At 34.8% G+C, this 23,335-nt stretch overlaps 1 protein-coding gene and 2 pseudogenes across 3 annotated transcripts in view; 1 reads left to right on the top strand and 2 right to left on the bottom strand.

Moving 5' to 3' along the window:
* Positions 1-22,310, top strand: part of LOC130679250 (centrosomal protein of 290 kDa-like) — a 33,500-nt pseudogene extending 11,190 nt beyond the window's left edge.
* The window catches only part of LOC130678995 (metallothionein-1A-like), a 64,985-nt gene continuing 42,423 nt past the window's right edge, over positions 774-23,335 (bottom strand). For all 3 annotated transcript variants that reach the window (XM_057486599.1, XM_057486600.1, XM_057486598.1), the window contains one exon: positions 774-2,764. In XM_057486599.1, the coding sequence (XP_057342582.1) occupies positions 2,410-2,595 (186 nt within the window). In that variant the 5' untranslated portion in view covers positions 2,596-2,764 and the 3' untranslated portion in view covers positions 774-2,409. The remainder of the gene's footprint in view (positions 2,765-23,335) is intronic.
* LOC130678987 (non-histone chromosomal protein HMG-14-like) lies at positions 8,281-13,555 on the bottom strand (annotated as a pseudogene).

The following is a 23,335-nucleotide window of genomic DNA, read 5'->3' as shown; positions in this document are numbered from 1 at the left end:
TGTTATTAGTAATGCTTTAGGCCGGTAATAATTTATGCAACAACATATATTTTAAGTGCTATCATTCCCTTCACTTTACTGTATAGGACAACTAACAACTCCTTTCTAGTGGCTTATGTATACTGTTCAGCATTGCAAGTTCTTGTCTTTGAAAAGTAGGTTAGAAACTACTTCAAGTCAGACATTTTGTTTAATGCCACTCTTATGCTTTGTAGTGTGTAAAACATTGCCTTGTACACCGAAATGTACTTGTTTCTTTACTAAAAATTAAATCAGGCATAATGAAACATTTGCTAATTTGGTAAAATTTTGTTTCTGATTATTTGTTGAAGATGAATTGCTTTAGCCTGTTTCTTGTTTTGTTTACTTCAAGTAGACTTGGTTCATTTGAAATGAAGATGGAAAAATATATATAACATGTGCAGTTTTTTCCTTGTGTTCTTAAAAAAATTAGATTGAAACATTCTTGAATTGAAAGTATTAATGGTATATGTTCTGTATTATATTGCTTTTATCCTTGATATTTGAAGATTCATAAATTAAATATTTATCTTTCATTAGTCACAAATTGAAGACTTAAGTGAAAATCTTTTAAAATTGAAAGAAGCCCTTAAAGCAAGTAAAAACAGAGAAAATTCACTGATAATTTGAATGACTTAACCAATGAACTGACAAAAAAACAAAAAGTCTATAATAAAATGCTTACAGAGAAAGATGGAATTGATCAAGAGAATGATGAACTGAAAAGGCAAATTAAGAGACTGACCAGTGGATTACAGGTACTTTTGTGTTTAATTGTGATCATGTCTGATTGAAAATACATAGGTGGTAGTTTATTCCATTTCTTAATTTTATTTATAGTATTTGCTGAAATTAGCTTTTAAGTCACTTTGATTAAGGTAGCTCATTCTTTTTTGACCTCTATTATATTTGTAGCTTCAGAGTAGCATCTTTAAAACGCAGAAGCAGCTATCATGCTATATTTATATATCAATAGTGTCATTTAGGAAGTATGGTTTAGCTGTAGCCTCAGCAAGCTTCTATAACTGGCATATTTATTGTGTATTTTGTTTAATTTTTTTTTTTTACTTAAGGTATAAAAATACATATTATATTTCAGGGCAAACCTGTGATAGATAATAAACAAAGTCTAATTGAAGAACTCCAAAAGAAAATTAAAAATCTAGAAAGTCTACTGGAAAGAAAGGTGGATAAAGTAGAACTAAAACCTATAAAAGAAAAGGTATGTGAGGAAACATATTGATTAATATGTTTAAGGTAGTGAAAGACTAAGTTAAACGTGTAATTGATAAGCAGATAATTTTTGAGGACCTACTACATACTATACCTGGTACTGGATAATGTAGAGAAGTCTAAGATAAATTTCTGTCCTTTAGGAATTCAGTCTACTTGAGGAGGTACCTATAACACAACTGTCATTCAGAGATACTACAGTATGTCCGTGTCCTCTCCCTGACATCACAGCACCTCCAAACCTTCATACCTTACATATCGAACTTCTCCCCAACGTAATTGTTCACATAGATTGGTGCTTTCAATCTTTGAGAAAGAAAGCTGGGCATTTTTAGTCTTCTACCTTGACCCAAATGTGTCCTTTTTTTAAAAAATGTGTCCTTTTTATCCTTCAATAAACTGGTCTGTTATTTCAGGGTAACAAAATGATTTGGAATATATACAGATTTTGCAATAATAATAATCAACCCACTCATTGATTGATTCTATAATGTGAGAAAAAAATTTTCATATAAACAAACTGTTTCTAAAAGATATTGCTGATAAAAATAATCAGCTCCCCAAAACCCTAAAATTAGCTAAACTTCATACAATTAAATTTGTTGTAAATAATAAACAAAATATTTATCTTGTAGTGAATACCAAAAGTGACCTGGAAAATATTGGTGTTAATAGTAATGTTTGCCCCTGAAGAAAATTGCAGTGGAGGATCTATGGTTAAGAAAAGAATTGATCCTAAAATTTACCCATAAAATATTTAATATCTAAAATAAACATGAAATAGAAAAGAAAATTAACTATCTTTAATGGCAATGAAGAATAAACAGATAAAGGGATTAAAATGTCATAATAGACTATATTCAAAATATCCTTTCCCTATGAAAATTGATCAAGGTCAGTATAATTTTGATTAAAATGCTCACATTTATTTAAGTAGAACCCCAACACATTGCTGTCACAGACTTTGCTGGTGAAAATTGCAAGATCACAATGTCCTTACTCTTTTTTTTTTTTTATAGTCAACAACATTTATTATGATTCACTATTTCATACAAACTGTAATGTAGAAAACAGGTTGGTGTGCACTAAAATATTCTTACAATACAGGCTGATTCACGCTGCTCTGTTCTCATGGGGAGCAGGCTCTCCCCCGCGTCAGGCACAGCAGCTGCACTTGTCTGACACCCCGTTGCAGATGCCGCCCTGGGCACAGTTGGCACAACCCGCAGGACAGCAGGAACAGCAGCTCTTCTTGCAGGAGGTGCATTTGCACTCTTTGCATTTGCAGGAGCCAGCACAGGTGCAGGAGCCACCAGTGGGGTGGGAGTAGTTGGGGTCCATTTCGAGCCGAGGTGTCCTTACTCATCCCGATTGCTTTCTTCACTGCCTCCCTAGTCGGACATAGGCCTCATTGTCGGACAGCAATTCCTAACCCGATGGCTATCAGAATACCTCAATAGCGTTGTGGCCTTGCCTGGACTCCTGACTTCTGTACTTCAGTGTATTTCTCCTTAAAATAAAAATAATACCATTTGCATTGCCAACTTCTCAAAATCATTTTGACAGTCAAATGAAATAATGTGAAAGTCTTTTGTAGGCCATCAAATCCATATCACTGTACAGTATTATTACTAATTAGAAAAAAGAACACAAAGAACAATACTAAAATTAAATTCTGTATATAGGAATCTAGTAAGAATATGCAGTTTTTAAGGTGCTGGGCATTTCTAATTTATGAATGTTTCTATACTCAAAGATGCTTTCATATTGAAATTTCACCAACTTTTTTCTCTGTAAACAATATTTGTAGCCTGTCTACATGAGATTTAAAAAAACCCACCCCCAGGCCCTGCATTCCTTTTTCTTATGCTTCTATACTTTTTCCATAGTCTTGATTACTGTCTCACATACTAACATTTACTTATTTACGTATTCATCTTTTGGACAAAATCTTTGACGGCAGGAAACTTACCTGTTTTGTTTATTTTTGTATCCTTAGTGCCTGGCATGTAGTAGATGTTCAGTATTTTTCGAATGAATGAAAAATTTTAAATACAATAACATTTTAATATCTCTATGGAGGAGGCTATTGGTACAGAAAATATGAGAAGAGAACTTCTCTCCATTCCCCTTCTCCCTTTCTCTTCCCCAGTCTATAACAGATCTTTGACATTTGCCTGTTATTTCTTATTGTTCATTTTAAAATTATTTCAGCCTTGCTTCCATCAGTCTTTCTGCAGACGGCAATGTCAGATGAGACAGAATTGCCCACCCCCTGCAAAGCATTCCATGCCACAGAATATTTACTTACATACCTTATGACCCCAATTAATAGTTACATTTCTGGAAGTTCATAAAATTCCTTTTGTATATTTTGGGAAAAAAGAAGTTAATAACTTTCAAACACTTAAGTTTTTATATATTTTTAAAGGCTACTTGTTAGCTGAACTAAATAAATAAGGTCAAAAAGTTGGCCAGAATTGGAGAAGATAGTTTTGATAGGGCAAGTTATTTGAGTTGGGCAAATGACTTTAAGCTCTGGCTTTTAACCCTTTCAGCCCCGACATTGCCTTATTTAGAGTAAATACAGTGTTTCATAATATCCTCTTTCCTATTCCCCATGAAATTCATGGTTAATATAAACATTACATGCATAATTTCAAAAATATTGTTTGAAATAACCTTAATGAAATAAGAGAAAAATAAAAGGAAAATAACTTGTAAAAATAATAAATATACTCATATGTTTTTTCTTATTTCTGCATGAAAATGCTGTGGCATACTACACTAGAAAACACAATGAAGTAGGCATGTGCATGTACCTTTATGCATGATCATGTGAATTCAGAGCTGCAGTGCAGACTGACACGAATGCACGCTGCTGGCAGCTAGTGTGTCACAATGCCATTGCCAGTTGTAATTTCATCTCCAAAATGGTATGCAGTGGTTGGTATGGTTTTTAGCAAAATGATCTCGACAGTCTTTCCTTCTATAAGGCTGTTTCATTCCTTGAAAATGCAGTATATAGTAAGCCATTAAAAAATTGGTTTGTGGAATGAAGATAAGTTATTTGCTCAGATAACTGAACAGACTTTTTAGTTACATGAATGTCCAGGAGAACATTTGAAGGTTCAGCACATGGGACTGTTCTGCGTTATATGGATTTTTCTTGGTGACTTCATCTCAATTACAATGAACTGGGACCACTACACCTACTAATTCCCTTCTCTGCTTTGTTTGTTTAGCACTTACCACCAGCAAACATACCAAAATTAATTTTCTTGTTTTTTGTCTATATTTTACTTCCTTCTGCTCATCCAACCAACAAAAACTAGACTGTAATATCCATGTAGATAGGGGTTTCTGTCTGGTTTATTCATTGCTTCTGTTCCTGGTGCCTAGAGTAGTACCTGACATATGGTTAGTACTAAACAAATATCTGTTGAATAAGAGAAGTAATGCTCATTGAGATTTGAAGGGGCTGTGATGCTATATGGTGACAAAACTGGTTTATCTATACATACCTATTCTTTGTCTGAAGCTTACTTTAGTCATGATCGCCTGTATTAGAACCTTTATTTAGAGATTCCTAAGGGCATTAATGTTAGTGTGATCTGTTCCCCAGAATTTCTTCTATCAAGTTATAAAATACAGAATCCTTAAGCTAAGTTCCATAGCAAAATGAATATATTTACATATTCTCTAGGAAGTGTTGGTTTACCATTGTCTAGTAAATTATAGTTGATAGATTTAAAATGAAAATAATATTGGTAATTTTCTCCCTCCTTTGTTATTGTTTACAGAGTGCTAGAGAAGAATTAATTAGGTGGGAAGAAGGTAAAAAATGGCAAGCCAAAATAGAGGGAATTTGAAACAAGTTAAAAGAGAAAGAGGGGGAAGTCTGTACTCTAACAAAGCAGTTGAATACTTTGAAGGATCTTTTTGCTAAGTGAGTTTATTTAATGTAAGCCTATGTATAAAGTCTTTAATTGACTTGGAAGTTAAATTGTTTTATTATACTTGATAGTATGAGAAATTTCTTAGCTTTAATTATATATTATCTATGATTCATTTTTTTCTTTAAAATGTGTTTTAAATATATCTTAACAACTTATAAATGGAGTTTTGTAAAATTTTGAAATATGTTAGCTCATAGCAAATACAGAAGGACCCAATTTTTTGCATATTGGTCTTGTTGTGAGTAAGCAGCAGTTTAATAAATTGAATATGCCAAACAATGAATGGTGTATTTTCATGATTCTGTCTCACAGAGCTGATAAAGAGAAACTTACTTTACAGAAGAAACTAAAAACAACTGGTATTACTGTTGACCAAGTTATGGGAGTGCGAGCTTTGGAGTCAGAAAAAGAGTTGGAAGAATTAAAAAGAGAAATTTTGACTTAGAAAACGATGTATCGTATATGAGGTAAGCTATTACACGGAAATACGCTATCCATTATAATGAAGGAACTGGTTGACCCATAGAAACTGACATAATCGCATAATCGTGTTAAGTTTGTGGTCTGTTGCTTGTCTTTTGCCGTGGGAGTTGAGATGTTCCTGGGTTTTTGTATACAATTTTGGATTGTATTCTTGAACTTTTGAATATTATGTCACGAGAGGGGTCTTGGTTAAATGCTGTGGGAAATGTAGATATCTTTGTTTTAGCAGAGGGGTGGTCCGGACAGGTTCAGGTCTCAAGTTCTAACTTGCTATCTGAGATCTGTGGTTCCAACATCAGTTCTGTTTTCAAAACCTTGACAGCGCTCTTTGGATCTGGCTGTGCTCCTTCCCGGTGACAGCCGGCGGCACGAGAGCCGCCCTCTGTGTGTTGGCTCAGTTCTCAAGAGTCTTTGGTACTCTGATTAGGATCAGATCCATACATGCTCAGCCCAAGGGTGAGTCCAGAGGTTTGTAACCAACTCCGTAAGGTTCCTTTCTTGAGCTTCTCCCTTTTTGCCGTCTCCCTGATGCTTCGTTTCCCTAGGGCTTCGGCTTTTGGTACTTCGAATCAAATCGGAGCTTTAGTTACCCTATCCCGTGCACTTCAGCAATTGCACACAGCCCTGCAGCCAAGCAAGCAGCAGAGGGCAGAAAGGGGATGTGGGGGCAGTGGGGGGAGCGGCGGCTACTTTTGCTCTGCCTCCTAACGATCACAGCTCTACCAATCAGAGAGGAAAAAAGAAGGGATTTTTGCACTTTGTATTGTAAGTGCCACTTCTCCTTACTCAACTTTATGGATTCCTTGGAGCTCTCTCCCTTGGTGCTAACACTCACTTTCAGATTTCCAGCAGTGCTGTCTGTGTTCAGGCCAAAAAATACCAGAGGACATTCGCCACCTGTTTGCTCATACTTCACATTCTGGTATTCTTTCCTAGTCTAAAATATTTACTCTTCACAGTCCTCAAATAGCTGCTCCATGCATTTGTGAGATACAGGATTGGAAGTGTTCACTCCACTGTACCTAGAACCAGAACCACCTCTCCTCCCCACCATGTTACTTTAGCAGAGCCTCTGAGATTTTGTGTTGTTTTTCTGTCTCTTTACAAGCTATGTCTTTTCTTATAATCACTGTCATGCAATGCAAAATAAAATCAGAACTAGTAACAATAATTAAAACTATTTATAATTTTGTTTCACTCATTTCTTCCAAGATGAATTTAGATTACTTTTTTATAATGTTACTTCCTCTTCTGTGTGCTTATGAAGTTTGGGATCATGTTAATGATTACTGTCAAAGTCTGGTACCTACATATAATGTTGGACATGAAGATATTTACTATTTAAAATTTATCACACTTTTTTCCTTTATATTAATCTTCAAAAATTACCATTAGTGCTTCTCAATTAAAGTCTATATTTGTGTCAGTGTTAATGTAATGTGAGAATATGTAGTTGAATTCCTTTAAAGGAACACTCATGAGCTTCTAAACTACATTCCGTCTCTTTTCCTTCTAAGTCCTTGTTCCTTAAATCCTTCAGAATTTTCCTTGATGAAGAAAGAAGTGATTGAAGAATTTGTCTTTCTTTTGATATCTATTCATAGTTGCTATCTGATCCCAGTAGTGGCTCCTTCCCTTCCTGATTTTTCTTGATCTAAACATATATTGAAAACAAAACTGAACGCTTTGCAATTTTCACAAGGATCAAAATTCTTTAGTTTGCAGTCCTAATGATTTTAGAGGTTTACTTGCTCTTTTTTTCTAATGTGAGTCTATATGGGTTGAAGTATTTGGAGAAGACTTAATAGAAGAGATTGAACTTATCTTCTCTCTCAGTTCAAGTGTAAATTTTTAAACTTTAAGAATCAGATCTAGATGTTAAAGGGAAGAAGGACATTTCCAGAAAGAGAACCCCTAGCAGAGATGTAGAGGCAAGGGTGAATCTTTCATGTGTGGGTAAGAGTGAATTTAATTGCCTCAATAAAGGTAGACTCTGGCATAATTAGGTTGAATAGTGATGTGCAGGGCCTTGTAGGTCACACAGATGACCACAGACTTGAAGTGACAGATTATGTCACCACTAAGAACTTGAACTTTCTGAGAAGCTTGAGAAGCACATGGATTATATGGAATTATTACATGTTTTAAAAACACTGATGTTTAATTCAGATCTTACACAATTCCATACAAATAGATTAGATGCATGTTTTTTCAAAATGTTAATGTAAACCAAAATTTACTTGTTTACTCCTAATTCAAGAGAGTCCTGCAGTGAATCCTCTGTAGAGGGTCATTTTATAATATAAATAGTCATGTCCTATTTTTATAAAGTTTGTAAGTTTTAGAAAATTTAAAATAGAGTGTTAATAAATACATTGTGTTTTCTTTCTTTCCTATATTTTAATATAGTAAAAACAGTGAAATTTGAAGTTTGACTAGTAAAGAGTCTGTGGTTGTTTATTTTCTAGGACTCACCAAGCTCTTCCTCGAGATTCTGTCATAGAAGAAAAACTCCATGCTTTAGAAAAACAGTTTTCAAAGGATGCATATTCTAGGCCTTCAGTAAGTGTACATCTTTTTTTTTTTTTTTTTTTTTCATTTTTAAGCTCAGAAGTAAAATCAACTTCTGCCTTTATCTGGTCACAAACATTTGATCCCTTTCATTAATGTTAATGCAGTAAACTCAACTTTTATTTTTACCAGGTAGTAATATATGTTGACTTCTTTAATTCTTCTTACATAACAACAGTGAATAGTAAACTTGATTGTTTTGCTTTTGCATAAAACTTCATTACAAATGATTTCTGAAGATTTTAAGTGTAGTTATCATAAGTTTTGCTGTGGTAAGAACATAAAATTAGATAAAAAAAGAAAATAGAGCATTGTTCCCATTCAAACGTGACATGTTTCTAGTTTTTCTTTATAAAGAATCATTATGTAGAATTGTTTGGTATGTCTTACTTTAAAACATTGAGCGTGTATATTTTTGTCTTTTTCCTTTTATCTTTTCATATTTCTTTCCTCTGCTTCAAGCAGAATCTGTTATGTAACACAACTCTTTGTACCCTTGCTACCAGTATTATAAATACAGGCATAATGTTTTTCACAAAAAGAACACTTTACATGGAAACAAACAAAACCCATAAGTGTGTTCAGAATTAAAATATGGGAAGGGAATAGATGCCAATGACAACTTATATCATCAGACATCTAGAAATAGTCTCCGTTGTCACAGTAATGAGGAAAAACACAAAGCAGAAGATAGTGTAGGTCCCACTGAGTTAGATAAATCTGAGGCAAGACCAAACAAAAAATCAAGTCCATTTAGGTCAACAAGTGATACTGGGGCAGATTTTAACTCCAAATTTGAAAATGAACCAAATCCTGAAATTGAGAAAATAATCAAGACTTGTAAAAATAACAGGAACATAAGGACAAGGAGGAGAAAGAGCTAGGCAAGAAAGAGAAAGGGAAGGGGACACAGCTGAAGGTGTGAGTCACAACTGCCACGGGGATCGAGAATGACCTCCTGGGCAGGATCACCGTGATTCTACAACAAGCCACACTTGCTGCTGCGGTGACTGGTGGGCTGAGCGGGAGGCACAGGCAGATTCTGAAGCTCACACGCCAGTCCAGCGAAGCAGTGTGAGTGCACGGCAGTCCTTTGCTTCTTTGTTAGCAGAGTCTTCTTACAGCCAGTAGTATATACGTATGGTGCAAATGGAGATAAACTGTGCAGAATTTGTAAAAAGTATGAACTATTGAAACTTCATCTTTTATTAAGCCCTCATATTTGACTAGTTCCTACAAAATTTATGCTTATACATTTCCTTATTCATTTTAGTAGTGTTTTACCCTTGGTACTCACCTAAAAAGTACTAGATTAGATAACAATAACAAAAATAGGGCACGTTAGAGGTGTTGGTTTTGCTAGAGAAATTCCTACCTCATCTATAAAATCTCACTACAGATAAAATTTCAGTGAAAACATGTTGTGATACTGTGGGACATTCTAAAATAAACTGTTCATCTTTTTGCCTTGTAATGGATATCTTATTTATATTGAGAAAAAGGAGCTTGCATGGGTTGCTATCTATGCTGTGTTAGAATATGTACCTAAGTCTAATTTTCACAGTACCCTGATTTACGTGGGAAGCTTGGAGAGTAAGTAAAATCTCTAGTGATCAAGAAGACGCATAGCCAGAATTTAACTGCAGGTCTGACTTAACAGTTCCTCATGGACATTCCATCAATACACTATTTTTGGTCTGTTTACCTTGCAGGACAGAAGAAGACAAGTTTTCCCCAATTCAAATAAAATAGTAGTTATCTTCTTTTTTATTTATCCTTTCTACTTACACATTCCAGTCACCTAAGTCCTAAAAACATCAACTAAAATCAAACATTTAAAAGTTAAGAGAAGGTGGATGAAAGTGACTTAATTCTTATTTCATTTATTTATCCCAGTTCATAGTGTTTTTCACTTGATAATCAGTAATTGAAAATTTGAGACTTTCACCGTGTGTTATTGTTAACACCCATCCACTAAGAATTTAATTTCTACCTTTTAACAGGATTCCACTTATGTACCAGGATTCCACTTATGTAAAATTCTCATAAAATTCATTATTTAAGAATTTTATTCTTATTACTTCATAGGTAGTTTTATTAGAATTCATTTTCCAGAAATTTGGACAATCTCAACTAATACTTCTAGTTTTGTTTGATGAGACTAAGGGGGGACGGATGATCCATATTTACTTACATAATAACGGCACCCATATTTGTGGGAGGAGAACTGTGTTAAAAAAAATACCCTTATGTGAGCTCATCACAATTACGCTCTTCTGTAAGTGATATTTAATATAATTTATGTCGATCCATCAGTAGTACTCAGGTATTTACCATTTTTTTGTTAAATTAGGTAGCTACCATGTACAGAAGAGATGTGGGAAAGACAGAAGAGCTCAGAGACAGGAAATTACAGATTTCCATGTCTGAAGAGATCTTAAAAACTGTTCCTTCTTGTGGCTTCATTTGTAAGATGCAAAAACTGAGGACCTTACAGGTGGCATAGTTTGCTCAGCATTAACCTAATTGTAGAAGAATCGGAATGTATTTTGAGGTGATTTGACAGAATAAGTAGGGACATATTCCTGCGGTTTACAGATACCAGCACATCCTTTTCTTGCTACTGGGTGTGTGCATATGCACACACATTCCCTCAAACACATAGAAATTGGGTGGATGCGTACAGTGCTTCTAACAGTGTTCTGTTACATTCCCTTGAGTCAGAATCAAATAGCCCAGAATATCTTTATTTCTTAATGTCCTATTTTCTAATTTCTTTAATTTTTTTACCTATATCAGAATGTACAATATTTAACCTACTGCTAATTAAAAAGATGTTGTAGAGCATGTATAAAAAGATGTATTTGTTTGATTTTGTATTTTTAAAACTATAATGTCTGGAGTTACTACCCAAGCCAGTAGAGAGAGAAAGGGACGGGGGAGAAAAAACTTAATCTGTGCTGTGTGCTTTCACTAAATTACTTCATCTGTTGTTCATAACAATCTTATGAGGTAGGTGTCTTCTACCCACTTTACAGAAAAAGTAATCAAGCACAGATTTCCCTTTCAAATAACCTATAGTTTAAAATGAGAAATAAAATTGAACATAAATAATAATCTGAATGTTACTGGATTTCAGAAGCGGGAGTGATTATTTTCATTCAAGGAAGGAGGAAAAGCTTTCTGGAGGAAGGGATTGAGGCAGTGATTGTTGCAGGCTTGTGTATTAGTTTACTAGGTCATCATAACAAAGCGCCATAGATACAGTGGTTTAAACAACAGAAATATATTCTCACAGTTCTGAAAGCCAAAAGTCCAGAATCAAGGTACTGGACGGGATTATTTCTTTAACCTCTGAAGGAAGGTTCTAAAGCCTTCTCCTTGGCGTGTAGATGGGCACCTTCTCCCTTTCTCTTCACATTGTCTCCCCTCCAAGCTGCCTCCATGTCCAAGTTTTTCTCTTGCGTAAGAATACCAGGCATACTGGATTAGGACCCACCGTAATCATCTTATTTTAATTTGGTTTAAAATCTTTAAAAAGGCTCTATTTCCAAATAAAGTCACATTGGAGGTACTGGTGGTTAGGACTTCAACATATGAATTTGTGGGTGGAATGTGGGAATGAGGCATAATAAAATCCTAATAGATAAGTCATACTTTATTTTTGGACTGGAAAAGCCACTATAAATCAGTTTAGTCATTATGAGTACATACGGAAGCATTATTTGTGTGGACATTGTTAAGTCCTACTTGACATTGTTTTTTTTCTTTTAGAATTGAGGTTTTATTTGAGGGTCAGTACACAGACATCTAAATTTGTACACAATTCTTAATGTACATACCAAATATCTAGAAAATCATGTAATTATGATTTTTCACTCAACAGTTATTCCAGTGACTTTCCAGCTTAAACTTTGGAGGCAAGTTTTCCTTAATAGGATATCAAGTACCGTATCTTCAAATATTGATATGCTGTTACATCAGTTTCACTAATTCACGACTTCTTATCATATGCACTACGTATGCAGATTTTTAATCTTTCACAGCACATTAACAAGGTTACTAGGAAAACTGGACTGCCAAGACCAAAGATGTTACACAGTGCACACAATTCTCACAGGAGAGCCAAGATCAAGGAGTGGTTTTCTTTAGGAAACCTACCAGAGACAACACAGGAGTAGAAGTAATTTAAAATGTTCAAGATATATTAAATGCACAACTGACTCCAAATTGCCATTTAGTTTATGTTTATATTACAGAATATAAAAACTACCCCCATTATGGAATGTTAAGCTGACACCCAAGACAATCAAAGCCTCCCATATTCAATACCCCACTATTTTCTGGTTGTACTAAAAAATAAACAACCAGCAAATTTCACCTCTTAAAAAAAAGCATTTACACTTAAAAAATGGGATGAAGTGGGATCCCCTCCTTCTTAAAAATGTTTCTAGAGCTACTAAAAAACTTGCCATTTACAAAATAATTGATAAAAATATTCCTCTGGATTGTACAAGAAGGGAGACAGGGACCACTGATAAGACATGGCATATGATAGTAATCTGACTTGGCTCCTTTCTCTCCTGCTTCATCAGAGGCTGGACTCTCATTTTTAGTTTCTCCGTTTTCTGCGGGTAAATCTTCTTTAGCTTCCTGGTCAGCCACTTCGGCCTGCTTTCCCTTTGCTCCCCTTTTCCCTTTTGTTTGCACTTTCTTGTCTGAAGATTTATCCTTTCCTGCCGCCTTTTTTGGCTTCGTTTCCACTTTTTGCAGGAGCAGGTTTAGCTGACAAGCTGGCCGACCTCGTCTTGGGCTCCTCCTTCGCCGCGCCCTCGGCGGAGCTGACCGTCCTCTTGGGCATCGTGGAGGCGCGGCGGGCGCGTGCCGGGTGCCTGCGGGCCGCGGCGCGCCAAGAGCCTTTGCGAAGCTGGGCCGCCTGGCCGCTGCCGCTCCTCCCGCCGCCCGAGCTGCTGCGGCCCGCCGCGCGGGCGGTGGGAGAACCGGCTTGACATTGTTTTCTTTTTAATTTAAACAAACCCCATTACCGTATCTCCCTGCAAGTTTTATATTCTAACTTATTTATTTTGGTTTGAATTTCTCTAGAGCTCTCCAATTTTCTTATATTTTTCTAAGGAAAAATATTCCCGTTTTTAGCATAGTGTTTACTTATCCAGTATGCCTTATGCCATTTTTATTTATTAAGCCTTAAAAATATTCCTAACTTCATTTTCCTGAAGACTTCAGAAATGGAGTCAGAAGATCATGGTCAAAGAGAACAGGACCTTCAAAAAGAAAACCTGAAGCTGTCATGGGAAAATATTGAACTAAAACTTCAGCTTGAACAAGCAAATAAAGATGTGCCAAGATTAAAGGTACATTTTTAATGTTTTTTAGTTAGTAAATGAACTATTCCATAAAATATTTTTCACTAACTAAACTCATCATAAATTTAAATAGTTGCAAAGGATGTACTTGACCTTTTTTCATTACTGACATTTAACAATAAAAATTTCACTCCAATGACATTTGAATTGCCATAGTGGTTTGATACTCATCATCTATGTAAATAAATATAAGAAAAATAATCTCAATAAAAATTCAAACAGGTCCTAAAATTTGTATGGAAATGCAGAACCAAGAATAGTCAAGACTGCTTCAAAAACAATAAAATGATAGGACTTGTTCAATAAGATATGAAAGCCTAAAAAGTGATAGGCTTTAGGACAATGGCTAAACAAACTGACAGGTGGAACACAATGAAAAGCTGAAAAATATCCTTGCAGAGATGAATACTTGATTTGTAACAGGTAGCATGGTTGAGCAACGAGTAGAGGATGGCCATTTCAGTTAAGGAGGGAAAAATGGACTACTCTTATACTGTATCTAAAAACCAATTCTAGGTATATTAAGCCTAATTTTTAAAGGTTTCAGAAGGTAATAAGGACATAAAAAATTATTAAAGAAAGAATGAGTAAATTTGGATATATTAAAATAAATATTTCCATTCATCAAGCACCATTAAAAGGATAAAAAGATAAGCCACAGAATGAAAAGATATTTTCTTATGTGGTGATACGACCCTAATAAAAGATCTGCACTCAATATTTGAAGAAAAATAAATAGAATAAAAAAACAGAGAACCTACCAATTAAAAGCAATGAAATCAAATTGGTAATCAAAAACTACCTAAGAACAAAATTCCAGAACCAGATGGCTTCACAGCTGAATTTTATCAAACCCTTCTTAAAGTATTCCACAAAGTAGAAGAGGAGGGACTACTTCCAAACTCATTCTATGAGGCCAACATCACTCTAATACCAAAACCAGGCAAAGATACCACAAAAAAAGAAAATTACAGACCAATATCCCTGAAGAACATAGATGCAAAAATCCTCAACAAAACATTAGCAAACTGAATTCAAAAATACATCAAAAAGATCATCCATCATGACCAAGTGAGATTTATTCCAGGGATGCAAGGATGGTGCAATATTCAAAAATCAATCAATATCATACATCAATAAAAAAAAGGTCAAAAATCACATATCATGTCAATAGATGCTGAAAAGTCATTTAAAAAATTCAATATTGATTCATGATAACTCTTAACAAAATAGATATGGGGGTACATACCTCAACATGATAAAGGCCATATACAACAAACCCACAGCCAGCATATTTAATGGCTAAAAGCTTTAACCTTTTCCTCTAAGATTGGGAACAAAACAAGGATGCCCACTCTCATCACTTTTATTCAACATACTACTGGAGGTCCTAGCCACAGCAATCAGAAGACACAAAGAGATAAAAGGCATTGAATTTGGTAAGGAAGAAGTTAAACTCACTATTTGCAGACAATATGATGTTGTACATAGAAAACTCTAAAGAATCCACCAAAAACCTACTAGAACTAGTAACTGAATTCGTTGCAGGATACAAAATCACTACACAGAAATCTGTTGCATTCCTATGTACTAATGATGAACTAGCAGAAAGAAAAATCAAGAAAATAACTCCACTTATAATTTCATCAAAAAGCATAAAATACCTAGGAATAAACCTAACCAAGGAGATGAAAGACCTATACCCTGAAAACAAGATGCTCATGAGAAAAATTAAAGAAGACAACATTAAATGGAAATATAGCCCATGCTTATGGATAGGAAGAATTAATATTGTCAAAATGGCCTTTCTGCCTAAAGCAATGTACAGATTCAATGCAATACCCTATCAAAAAACCAACAGCATTCTTCAATGAACTAGAACAAATAGTTCTAAAGTTCATATGGAACCACAAAAGGCCCTGAAGAGCCAAAGCGATCCTGAGAAGGAAGAATAAAGCTGGGGGGATTATGCTCCCGAACTTCAAGCTCTACTACAAAGCCACAGTAATCAAGACAATTTGGTACTGGCACAAGAACAGACCCATAGATCAATGGAACAGAATAGAGAGCCCAGATATAAACCCACCCATATGGTCCATTAATATATGATAAAAGAGCCATAGATATACAATGGGGAAATGACAGCCTCTTTAACAAATGGCATTGGCAAAACTGGACAGCTACATGTTAAGAGAATGAAACTGGATTATTGACTAACTCCATACACAAAAGTAAACTCGAAATGGATCAAAGACCTGAATTAAGTCATGAAACCATAAAACTCATAGAAGAAAACATAGGCAAAAGTCTCTTGAATATAAACATGGGCAGCTTTTTCCTGAACAATTCTCCTCAGGCAAGGGAAACAAAAGCAAAAATGAACAGATGGCACTACATCAAACTAAAATGCTTCTGTACAGCAAAGGGCACCATCAGCAGAACAAAAAGGCTCCTACAATATGGGAGAATATATTCATAAATGATCTACCCCATAAGGGGTTAGCATCCAAAATATATAAAGAACTCAAGTGCCTCAACAACCAAGAAACAAATAACCCCATTAAAAAATGGGCAGAGAATATGAACAGACACTTCTCCAAAGAAGAAATTCAGATGGCCAACAGGCATATGAAAAGATGTTCCACATTGCTAATTATCAGGGAAATGCAAGTTAAAACCACAATGAGATATTGCCTGACACCAGTTAGGATGGCCATCATCCAACAGACAAGAAACAACAAATTCTGATTAGGATGTGGAGAAAGGGGAACCCTCCTACACTGTTGGTATGAATGTAAATGGGTTCAACTGTTGTGGAAATCAATATGGAGGTTCCTCAAAGAACTAAAAATAGAAATACCATTTAACCCAGTAATTCCACTCCTCAGAATGTATCCAAAGAAAACAAGTTCCCTGATCTGAAAAGACATATGCATCCCTATGTTTATCGGTGCACTATTTGCAATAGCCAAGATATGGAAGCAACCTAAGCGTCCATCAGTAGATGAATGGATAAAGAAGAGGTGGTACATACACACAATGGAATACTATTCAGCCATAAGAAAGAAACAAATCCTACCATTTGCAACAACATGGATGGAGCTGGAGGATATTATGCTCAGTGAAATAAGCCATGTAGAGAAAGACAAATACCAAATAACTGCAAAGCAAAACAAAAGGAACAAAATCACAGTAGACTCAGACACTGAGAAGGGCCTAGTCATTACCAAAGGGAAAGGGTTGGGGAGGGCGTGTTGGGAGGGAGAAGGGGATTAAAGGGCAAAATAATTCACAGAGAACCTGATGGAACAGGTTTCTTTGTGTTGGCACTATTGACATTTGGGGCTGGATATTTCTTTGTCGTACGTATTGCAGGATTTTTAGAAGGATCTTTGGCCTCCACCTACAAGATGCCATTAGCATCTTCCCAGACAAAACTACATTTAGCCATTGCCAAATATGTCCTACTGTGGCAGTGGCAAAATCATCTCTGAGAACCACTGTGATAGAAGTAATATAAAGACAATTCCATTTAAAAATGGGCAAGAATCTGAATTGACATTTCTCAAATATATATAAATGGTCAGTAAACTCATAAAATGATGCTCATTGTCATTAATATTATACAAATGTAAGTTAAAACCACAATGAGACACCATTTCATATGCCCTGGGATGATTTAATCAAAAGGATAACAAGTGTTGATAAGGGCGTGGAGAAACTGGAATCTTCATACATTTCAGGTAGGATGATACAGCTTCTTTGGAAAACAGCCTGGCAGTTCCTCAAAAGGCTACATAGAGTCACCATATGTCCAAGCTATTCCACTCCTGGGTGTATACCTCAGAGATGCAAAACATACATCCACACAGAAGCTTGAACACAGATGTTTGTATCTACATTATAGCAGCCCATAAAGTGGAAACAACCAAGTATCACCCTGTGATGAACAGATAAATTGTGGTATATTTGACTATAAAATGGGATGAAGTATTATTATAGATGACAGCATGGATATAGCTTGAAAATACTATGGTAAGTGGAAAAAATCATGTACAAAAGACCACATACTGTATATGATTCCACTTACATGAAATATCCAGAATAGGCAAATCCATAGAAACTAAGTATATTAGTGCTTGTGTAGGGCTGGGGACACTGGGAAGATATGAAGACTAACTGCTGATGGGTTTGGGTTTCTATGAATGTACTAAAACTTTTCAACTGAACACCTGAATGAGTGAATTGTACGCAAATTGTATCTCAATAAAGCTTTTAAAAATGTGACTCACATTTATTGCTTCAAATATTTAGTGCAGCTTTTCTTTGCAACTGATGATAATTATTGGAAAACACTGAGAATGGCTAAAAAGGTTTGTTTAAAACCATGTCTTCCCTTCAGAGTTTCTTATTAGTGCTCTCGTATCACTGATGTATGAGACTTTCCTTCAAGAGTAATACATTCTTTAACAATAGTTCAGAAATAGAAGAAGCAAATTTTTCAACATAAATTCTTAACTACGACAGTGTATTTGAATTCAGAACATTCCAACATGAATACCACTATTTCTAATACCATGTGAATTCATTTTCTGTCACTGCTGTAATAAATTATCACTAAGCAAGTGGATTCAACACCTCAAGTTTATTGTCTTCTAGTTCTATAGCTTAGAAATTCGGTGCAGATTTGTCTGGATTAAAATTAAGGGCTATATTCCTTCTGGAGACTCTGGGAGGGAGTCTGTTTCCTTGCCTTCTCTAGTTTGTAGAGAACGTCTGTATTCTTGGTTCACGCCCCCTTCCTCTACCTTTGGGGTCAGCAATGAGTAGTAAACTCCTTCTGACACTGCATCACTCTGACCTAGCTTCAATTGTTACATCTCTTTTCCTGGCTTTCTTCCTCTGTTTTTCTTATCCACTTTTAAGGACCCTTTTGATTGGGTCTACCTGAATTATCCAGGATAACCTGCTAATTTTAAGATAGCTGCATCCTTAAATACATCTGCATCCTTAATTTCTCTTTCCCACAGAACCTAGTATAGAAACAGGTTCCAGGGATTAGGACATAGACGTGTTTGGGAGCCATTGTTCTGCCTACCACATCATGATTTTCTACTGGTAGAAATGTCATATAAATCAAGATACTGGAGAAAGCCCTACAAGTTCATGGAAGTTTGATTAAGCAGTAAAGGAAGATTTCTTTTTTGGTCAATGTAGTATAGTAAATTTTGACATGTGTGAAGGGTAGGACTTTTTCTTTGTATATTGGAGGAAAGGCTTTTGTGAACTCAGGTCTGTTCTCAAGCAAACCAATTTTAAAGGAAAAATGTGTGGAAATTGAGAATCTGGAATAGGGTTGATTTATTTCAAATTACTGAGATGGCATATCCACCAAAGGCTTCCTATAACCCAGGACCCTGCTAAGATGATCATTGATTTGGGGCAGTGGTTTCTAAACCTGGCTGATTTCATAATTACTTAAAACATTTAAAAAAATAGTATCAGATTTCCAGGCTTTAATGTAGACCTGCTGAATCAGTAGTTCAGAAGCAAAGACCTGAAAGATGTTTTGAATAATTTCTTTAGTTGGTTCTGATAATTAGCCAGATTTGTTAACTACTGGTTTAGAAAACAATGGGAGCTGAGTTAGCAATAACAGAAGACACAACTGTTCTCTAGCTTTTTCTGTTATTTGCAGGTTGGTTTTGAAGGTTGTAGAACATTTAAGTATAATCTAGGACTTTGGCCAATCTGCAGTGTAGCTAATAGAAGAATGTGAAAATATCATTCTTCTTACTTTCAAGAAATCATCCCCCAAGCCACAGAAAATGAGAACTATTGAATTATTTTTCCTTTTTTGGACATACATATTCTACCATTATAAGCTATGCCTTATGTAAATTTGTCTTTTTAAATTTGTTGTAATGCAACTAGTTATTTTTATATCACAGATCTAATGTAAGAATACAGTAATATCACTTAGCATTTATGTAAAAAATTTGGTCTATTAAATTATGGTTATCATTACCATCTAAAGCCTACGAACTAGCAAATTGTTGACATTTTTTGTAAGTTTGTTTAATAACCTTTCCAAAAATAAGGAGACACATTTTTTAAAACAAATTATGTAGCTAATCAGGAGAACAATGGTTGATCATTGAACATGTGCATAATATGTATCTTGAAAAGCCTGAAATGTTGCATTTTCTTCGTAGGTATTAGACTACAGAAAGAAACTCAGCAAGGAACTCCACCCCCAACCCAGAGTCAGGAACCCCTGAAACCTCAGAGGAATATTTCACTACCCATTCACCATCCTTTAGTTATAAAAACTGAGGAAGAAGAGGAGGAAGATGATGAACAAACTGGTTAGTAAGCCTTTTCTCAGATTTACAATGCACATTAAAAGACCTCACAATATTTCATACGTTTGTTTAACTGTTAGAGGTTCATGATATATAAGGCAGATTTGGGTGTGAAAATGATTTCAATTTTATTAAGTATATTAAAATCATTATGTTCTAATTTATTCTATGTCTACACATGCTTATGCTCTTTTGGACTGGAAGGTTTTTGTATAATAGCTGGGAGACAGATCTCATGTTTAAATATGTACAGTTGTTTACAGGGATACTAATAACCTCTTTTATTTATATATAACTGAACATTGATAAAAGTGATTTATGTATCTTTTATTTATATGTAACTAAATATTAACATATCCTTCTGTCTGATATATGCTTACATCTGTCTCATATTTAATCCTGGAAGTTCTAGATATGCATGGAGTATTTTATAGTTTATAAAGGCTACCGTCTGTATTATCCCAAGGAAACCTTGCCAAATTATAAACAGCATTAGAACCCAGGTCTTCTGCAGCCTAGTGCATCCTATTCTTCCCATATCATCAGAAAACTGTGGTGCCAGAGAAACATGCAGAGAAACATGCAGAAAAGTAGACTCTTCCTTCCTGCCCTTGAACACATCCTGTGGGCTCCAGACCACCATAGCCTCTGTGCTCAGTAATACACAGAACTACTCATTCCTTTATGTTACTGCTGTAGCTCCGCATCCCCCAAACCCACATCCTCCTCCAAAGAACATGATCTCAGCGTGTGAGTCTATCCCTCCTGCTTCTCATCTCACACGCATAATGTGTGATTAGGCATTTCATTTCTCTCAACTGATTCTAATACATGAAAAACAGCAATTAGAAACATTTGCCAGTATGCAAATTACTGATTTTAAAGATAAAAAAAAACCCTAGTAATCCATCCATGAAAACAATATTTGGGATTTTTCATTATGGTTTATAAATTTTTAGATTATTTGGCTTTGGAACAATTTAATTAAAAAATATATCCTATAGATGCATCTAGTTTACGGACAATGACCCCTGAAGAAATTGAAGAACCAAGAGCAATAAAGGAGATATGTTATAAATCTGGTAAGAAATCAAACATTTGTGGATTTTTCTAATATTTGATGTGACAGATATGCTAACCATCACTTTTCTTATGGGAGATTAGGTGAATACTACAGATTTTATACTTCTCCAGATATTTCATCATCAAAAAGCCTAACCTCTACAGCAGAAAAAGAATTAGAAAAGCCTTTGGAAAATGGCAGTGAATTGCAAGAAGGTAAGGGATGACAAGGCAGCGCTTCAAGGTGATTTGTGAAGGATACTCAGTCCAATAGGCTGTGAATTATTTAGTAAGATGTACAGTAGAGTTAAATGACAAGACATCAGAATTGAGAGTGAGAATGAAGTGCTTTTCTCAGATGACCTTAACTTTAACATGAAAAGCTGCTATTAATATAATTATGCTTTCCCAGAGATGCCACAGAATGAGGAGCCTTCATAAACATATGGTGACACTACATTCCATGCAGTAATTCTGTAAATAATTTGCTTTTATGATTACATATTTCTTTGGAAGCAATTCTTCCTGTGTAATAGATGTAGAGTTTTCTGGTTTAGAACCCAATCCAGAATAACATGTGGTATTAGAATTTCATTTCTCTTTTATTCTCATTTTAATAGTTTATTTTATAAGAAAATTATCTAGAGATATATAAGAAAAATGGTGAGACTTATTTAATTACCACAGTTCAATTAGCATTTTTTAGTCAGTAGTAGACACAAATAGTTTTTACTCATTTTCTTTTCATGGTATATAAATAAAAACAAAAGAAGTATCACAATTCATTATATGAAAAGCAAATCAAATAGACTAAATGTATTATGTACAAACTATAGTGTTAGAAGGCTTGAATTTTTAAATTGCCATTTGATAAATTATCCACACATGCAAATCAATTTGCTGACTGCTTTCCTGATAATTAAAACATTTGCCTAAAATTTATGTATTTATAAATCTACTTTTTTCATCATATCACCATGCAAACAACACTTGCATTAACTTTTAGGATTTTACTATCATCATGAATTCTATCACAAACTTATGTAAGCATGTAGTCGTTTCCGGGATGATTTTTTCTTTCTTAAAAAACTTCTAGGGGATGGTCTTACAGTTCCAAAAAAATTTAGCCTATGTGAAAAGCAAGGGGAGATGAAAGCATCATTGGATGGAAAACCAAGGACTGACCTTGCTGCTTTTGAAAATGGAGGTGAGTTAATTTATTACTGGCTGATTCTGAATATATCATCATATTAAAAAGTGAGTTTGAATTTTCTCTCTCATAACTAACTTAGTTTCTTCAAAATCTTTTTGACATTTTTATTGCTGGCTTTGAGTAAGCTCCTTGGGGCCAAGAACTGTATATAATCAATTGCTGTAAATGAATCCCTGCAGTAGACTATCTGGTACATGATGTACATGCCATACATATTTGTAGAAAAAATGATTTTATGTTTAAACAACTGAATGGATGAATAGGGACATGTATTTAAAATTTAGAGATGACTGGAAGTTAATATGCTGGAACAATGAGTCAAATTTAACAAGGTAAACTCACACAAGGATGAACATAAAGTCTTACATTTTATTTAGTTTCAAGATATTCATGGCGGGTTTTCTTAAAATTGGGAAAGAGCTGACATGATAGAGATGGTGAAGAAAAAAGTATTTTTTGTTGGCCACAGAGTTTCAAATGAGTCAGTAACATCTGTCAGCTACCAAATAGCTAAGGTAAATTCACACTGAATTATTAGGAGTAGTATAGGAAGATAATGAAATGTGGTAAGTCATTTAAAGTACTCAACAGAGTCTCTGACAAATAGAAAAATGCTCCATAAACGTGAACTATTATTAGAGCAGTTCCACTGATTTCTGCATAGTGTAGTCCATATTCGGTGTCACTTTTAAAGAAGGCTACTTGAAACATATTTTATGTTAGGAAGGGTAAGTTGTATGGTGAAGGATCTGAAAATTTAGTGTATAAGTAATATTTAAAGCAACTATAGATTTTTATTCTGAAAAACAGAAGACCTTTAAGGAACATAAAAAATGACTTTCATATTTCTGAAGATATTATATGGAAGATAAATTATATTTACTGTATCTCTAAAGGGTGGAAGAAGTAGAAATAAAGATTGTTATACATTAAAGGAAAATGTGCTGACTATGAATTTTCTTGCATATTATCTGTATGCAAGTGTACATATTGAATATTCATATTCAAATTTGCACATGTACTAATCTAAACATATATGATATG

The sequence above is a fragment of the Manis pentadactyla genome, chromosome 10 (genome assembly GCF_030020395.1).
Source record: "Manis pentadactyla isolate mManPen7 chromosome 10, mManPen7.hap1, whole genome shotgun sequence".
Taxonomy (NCBI): domain Eukaryota; kingdom Metazoa; phylum Chordata; class Mammalia; order Pholidota; family Manidae; genus Manis; species Manis pentadactyla.
This window is presented reverse-complemented; position numbering and strand designations above follow the sequence as displayed.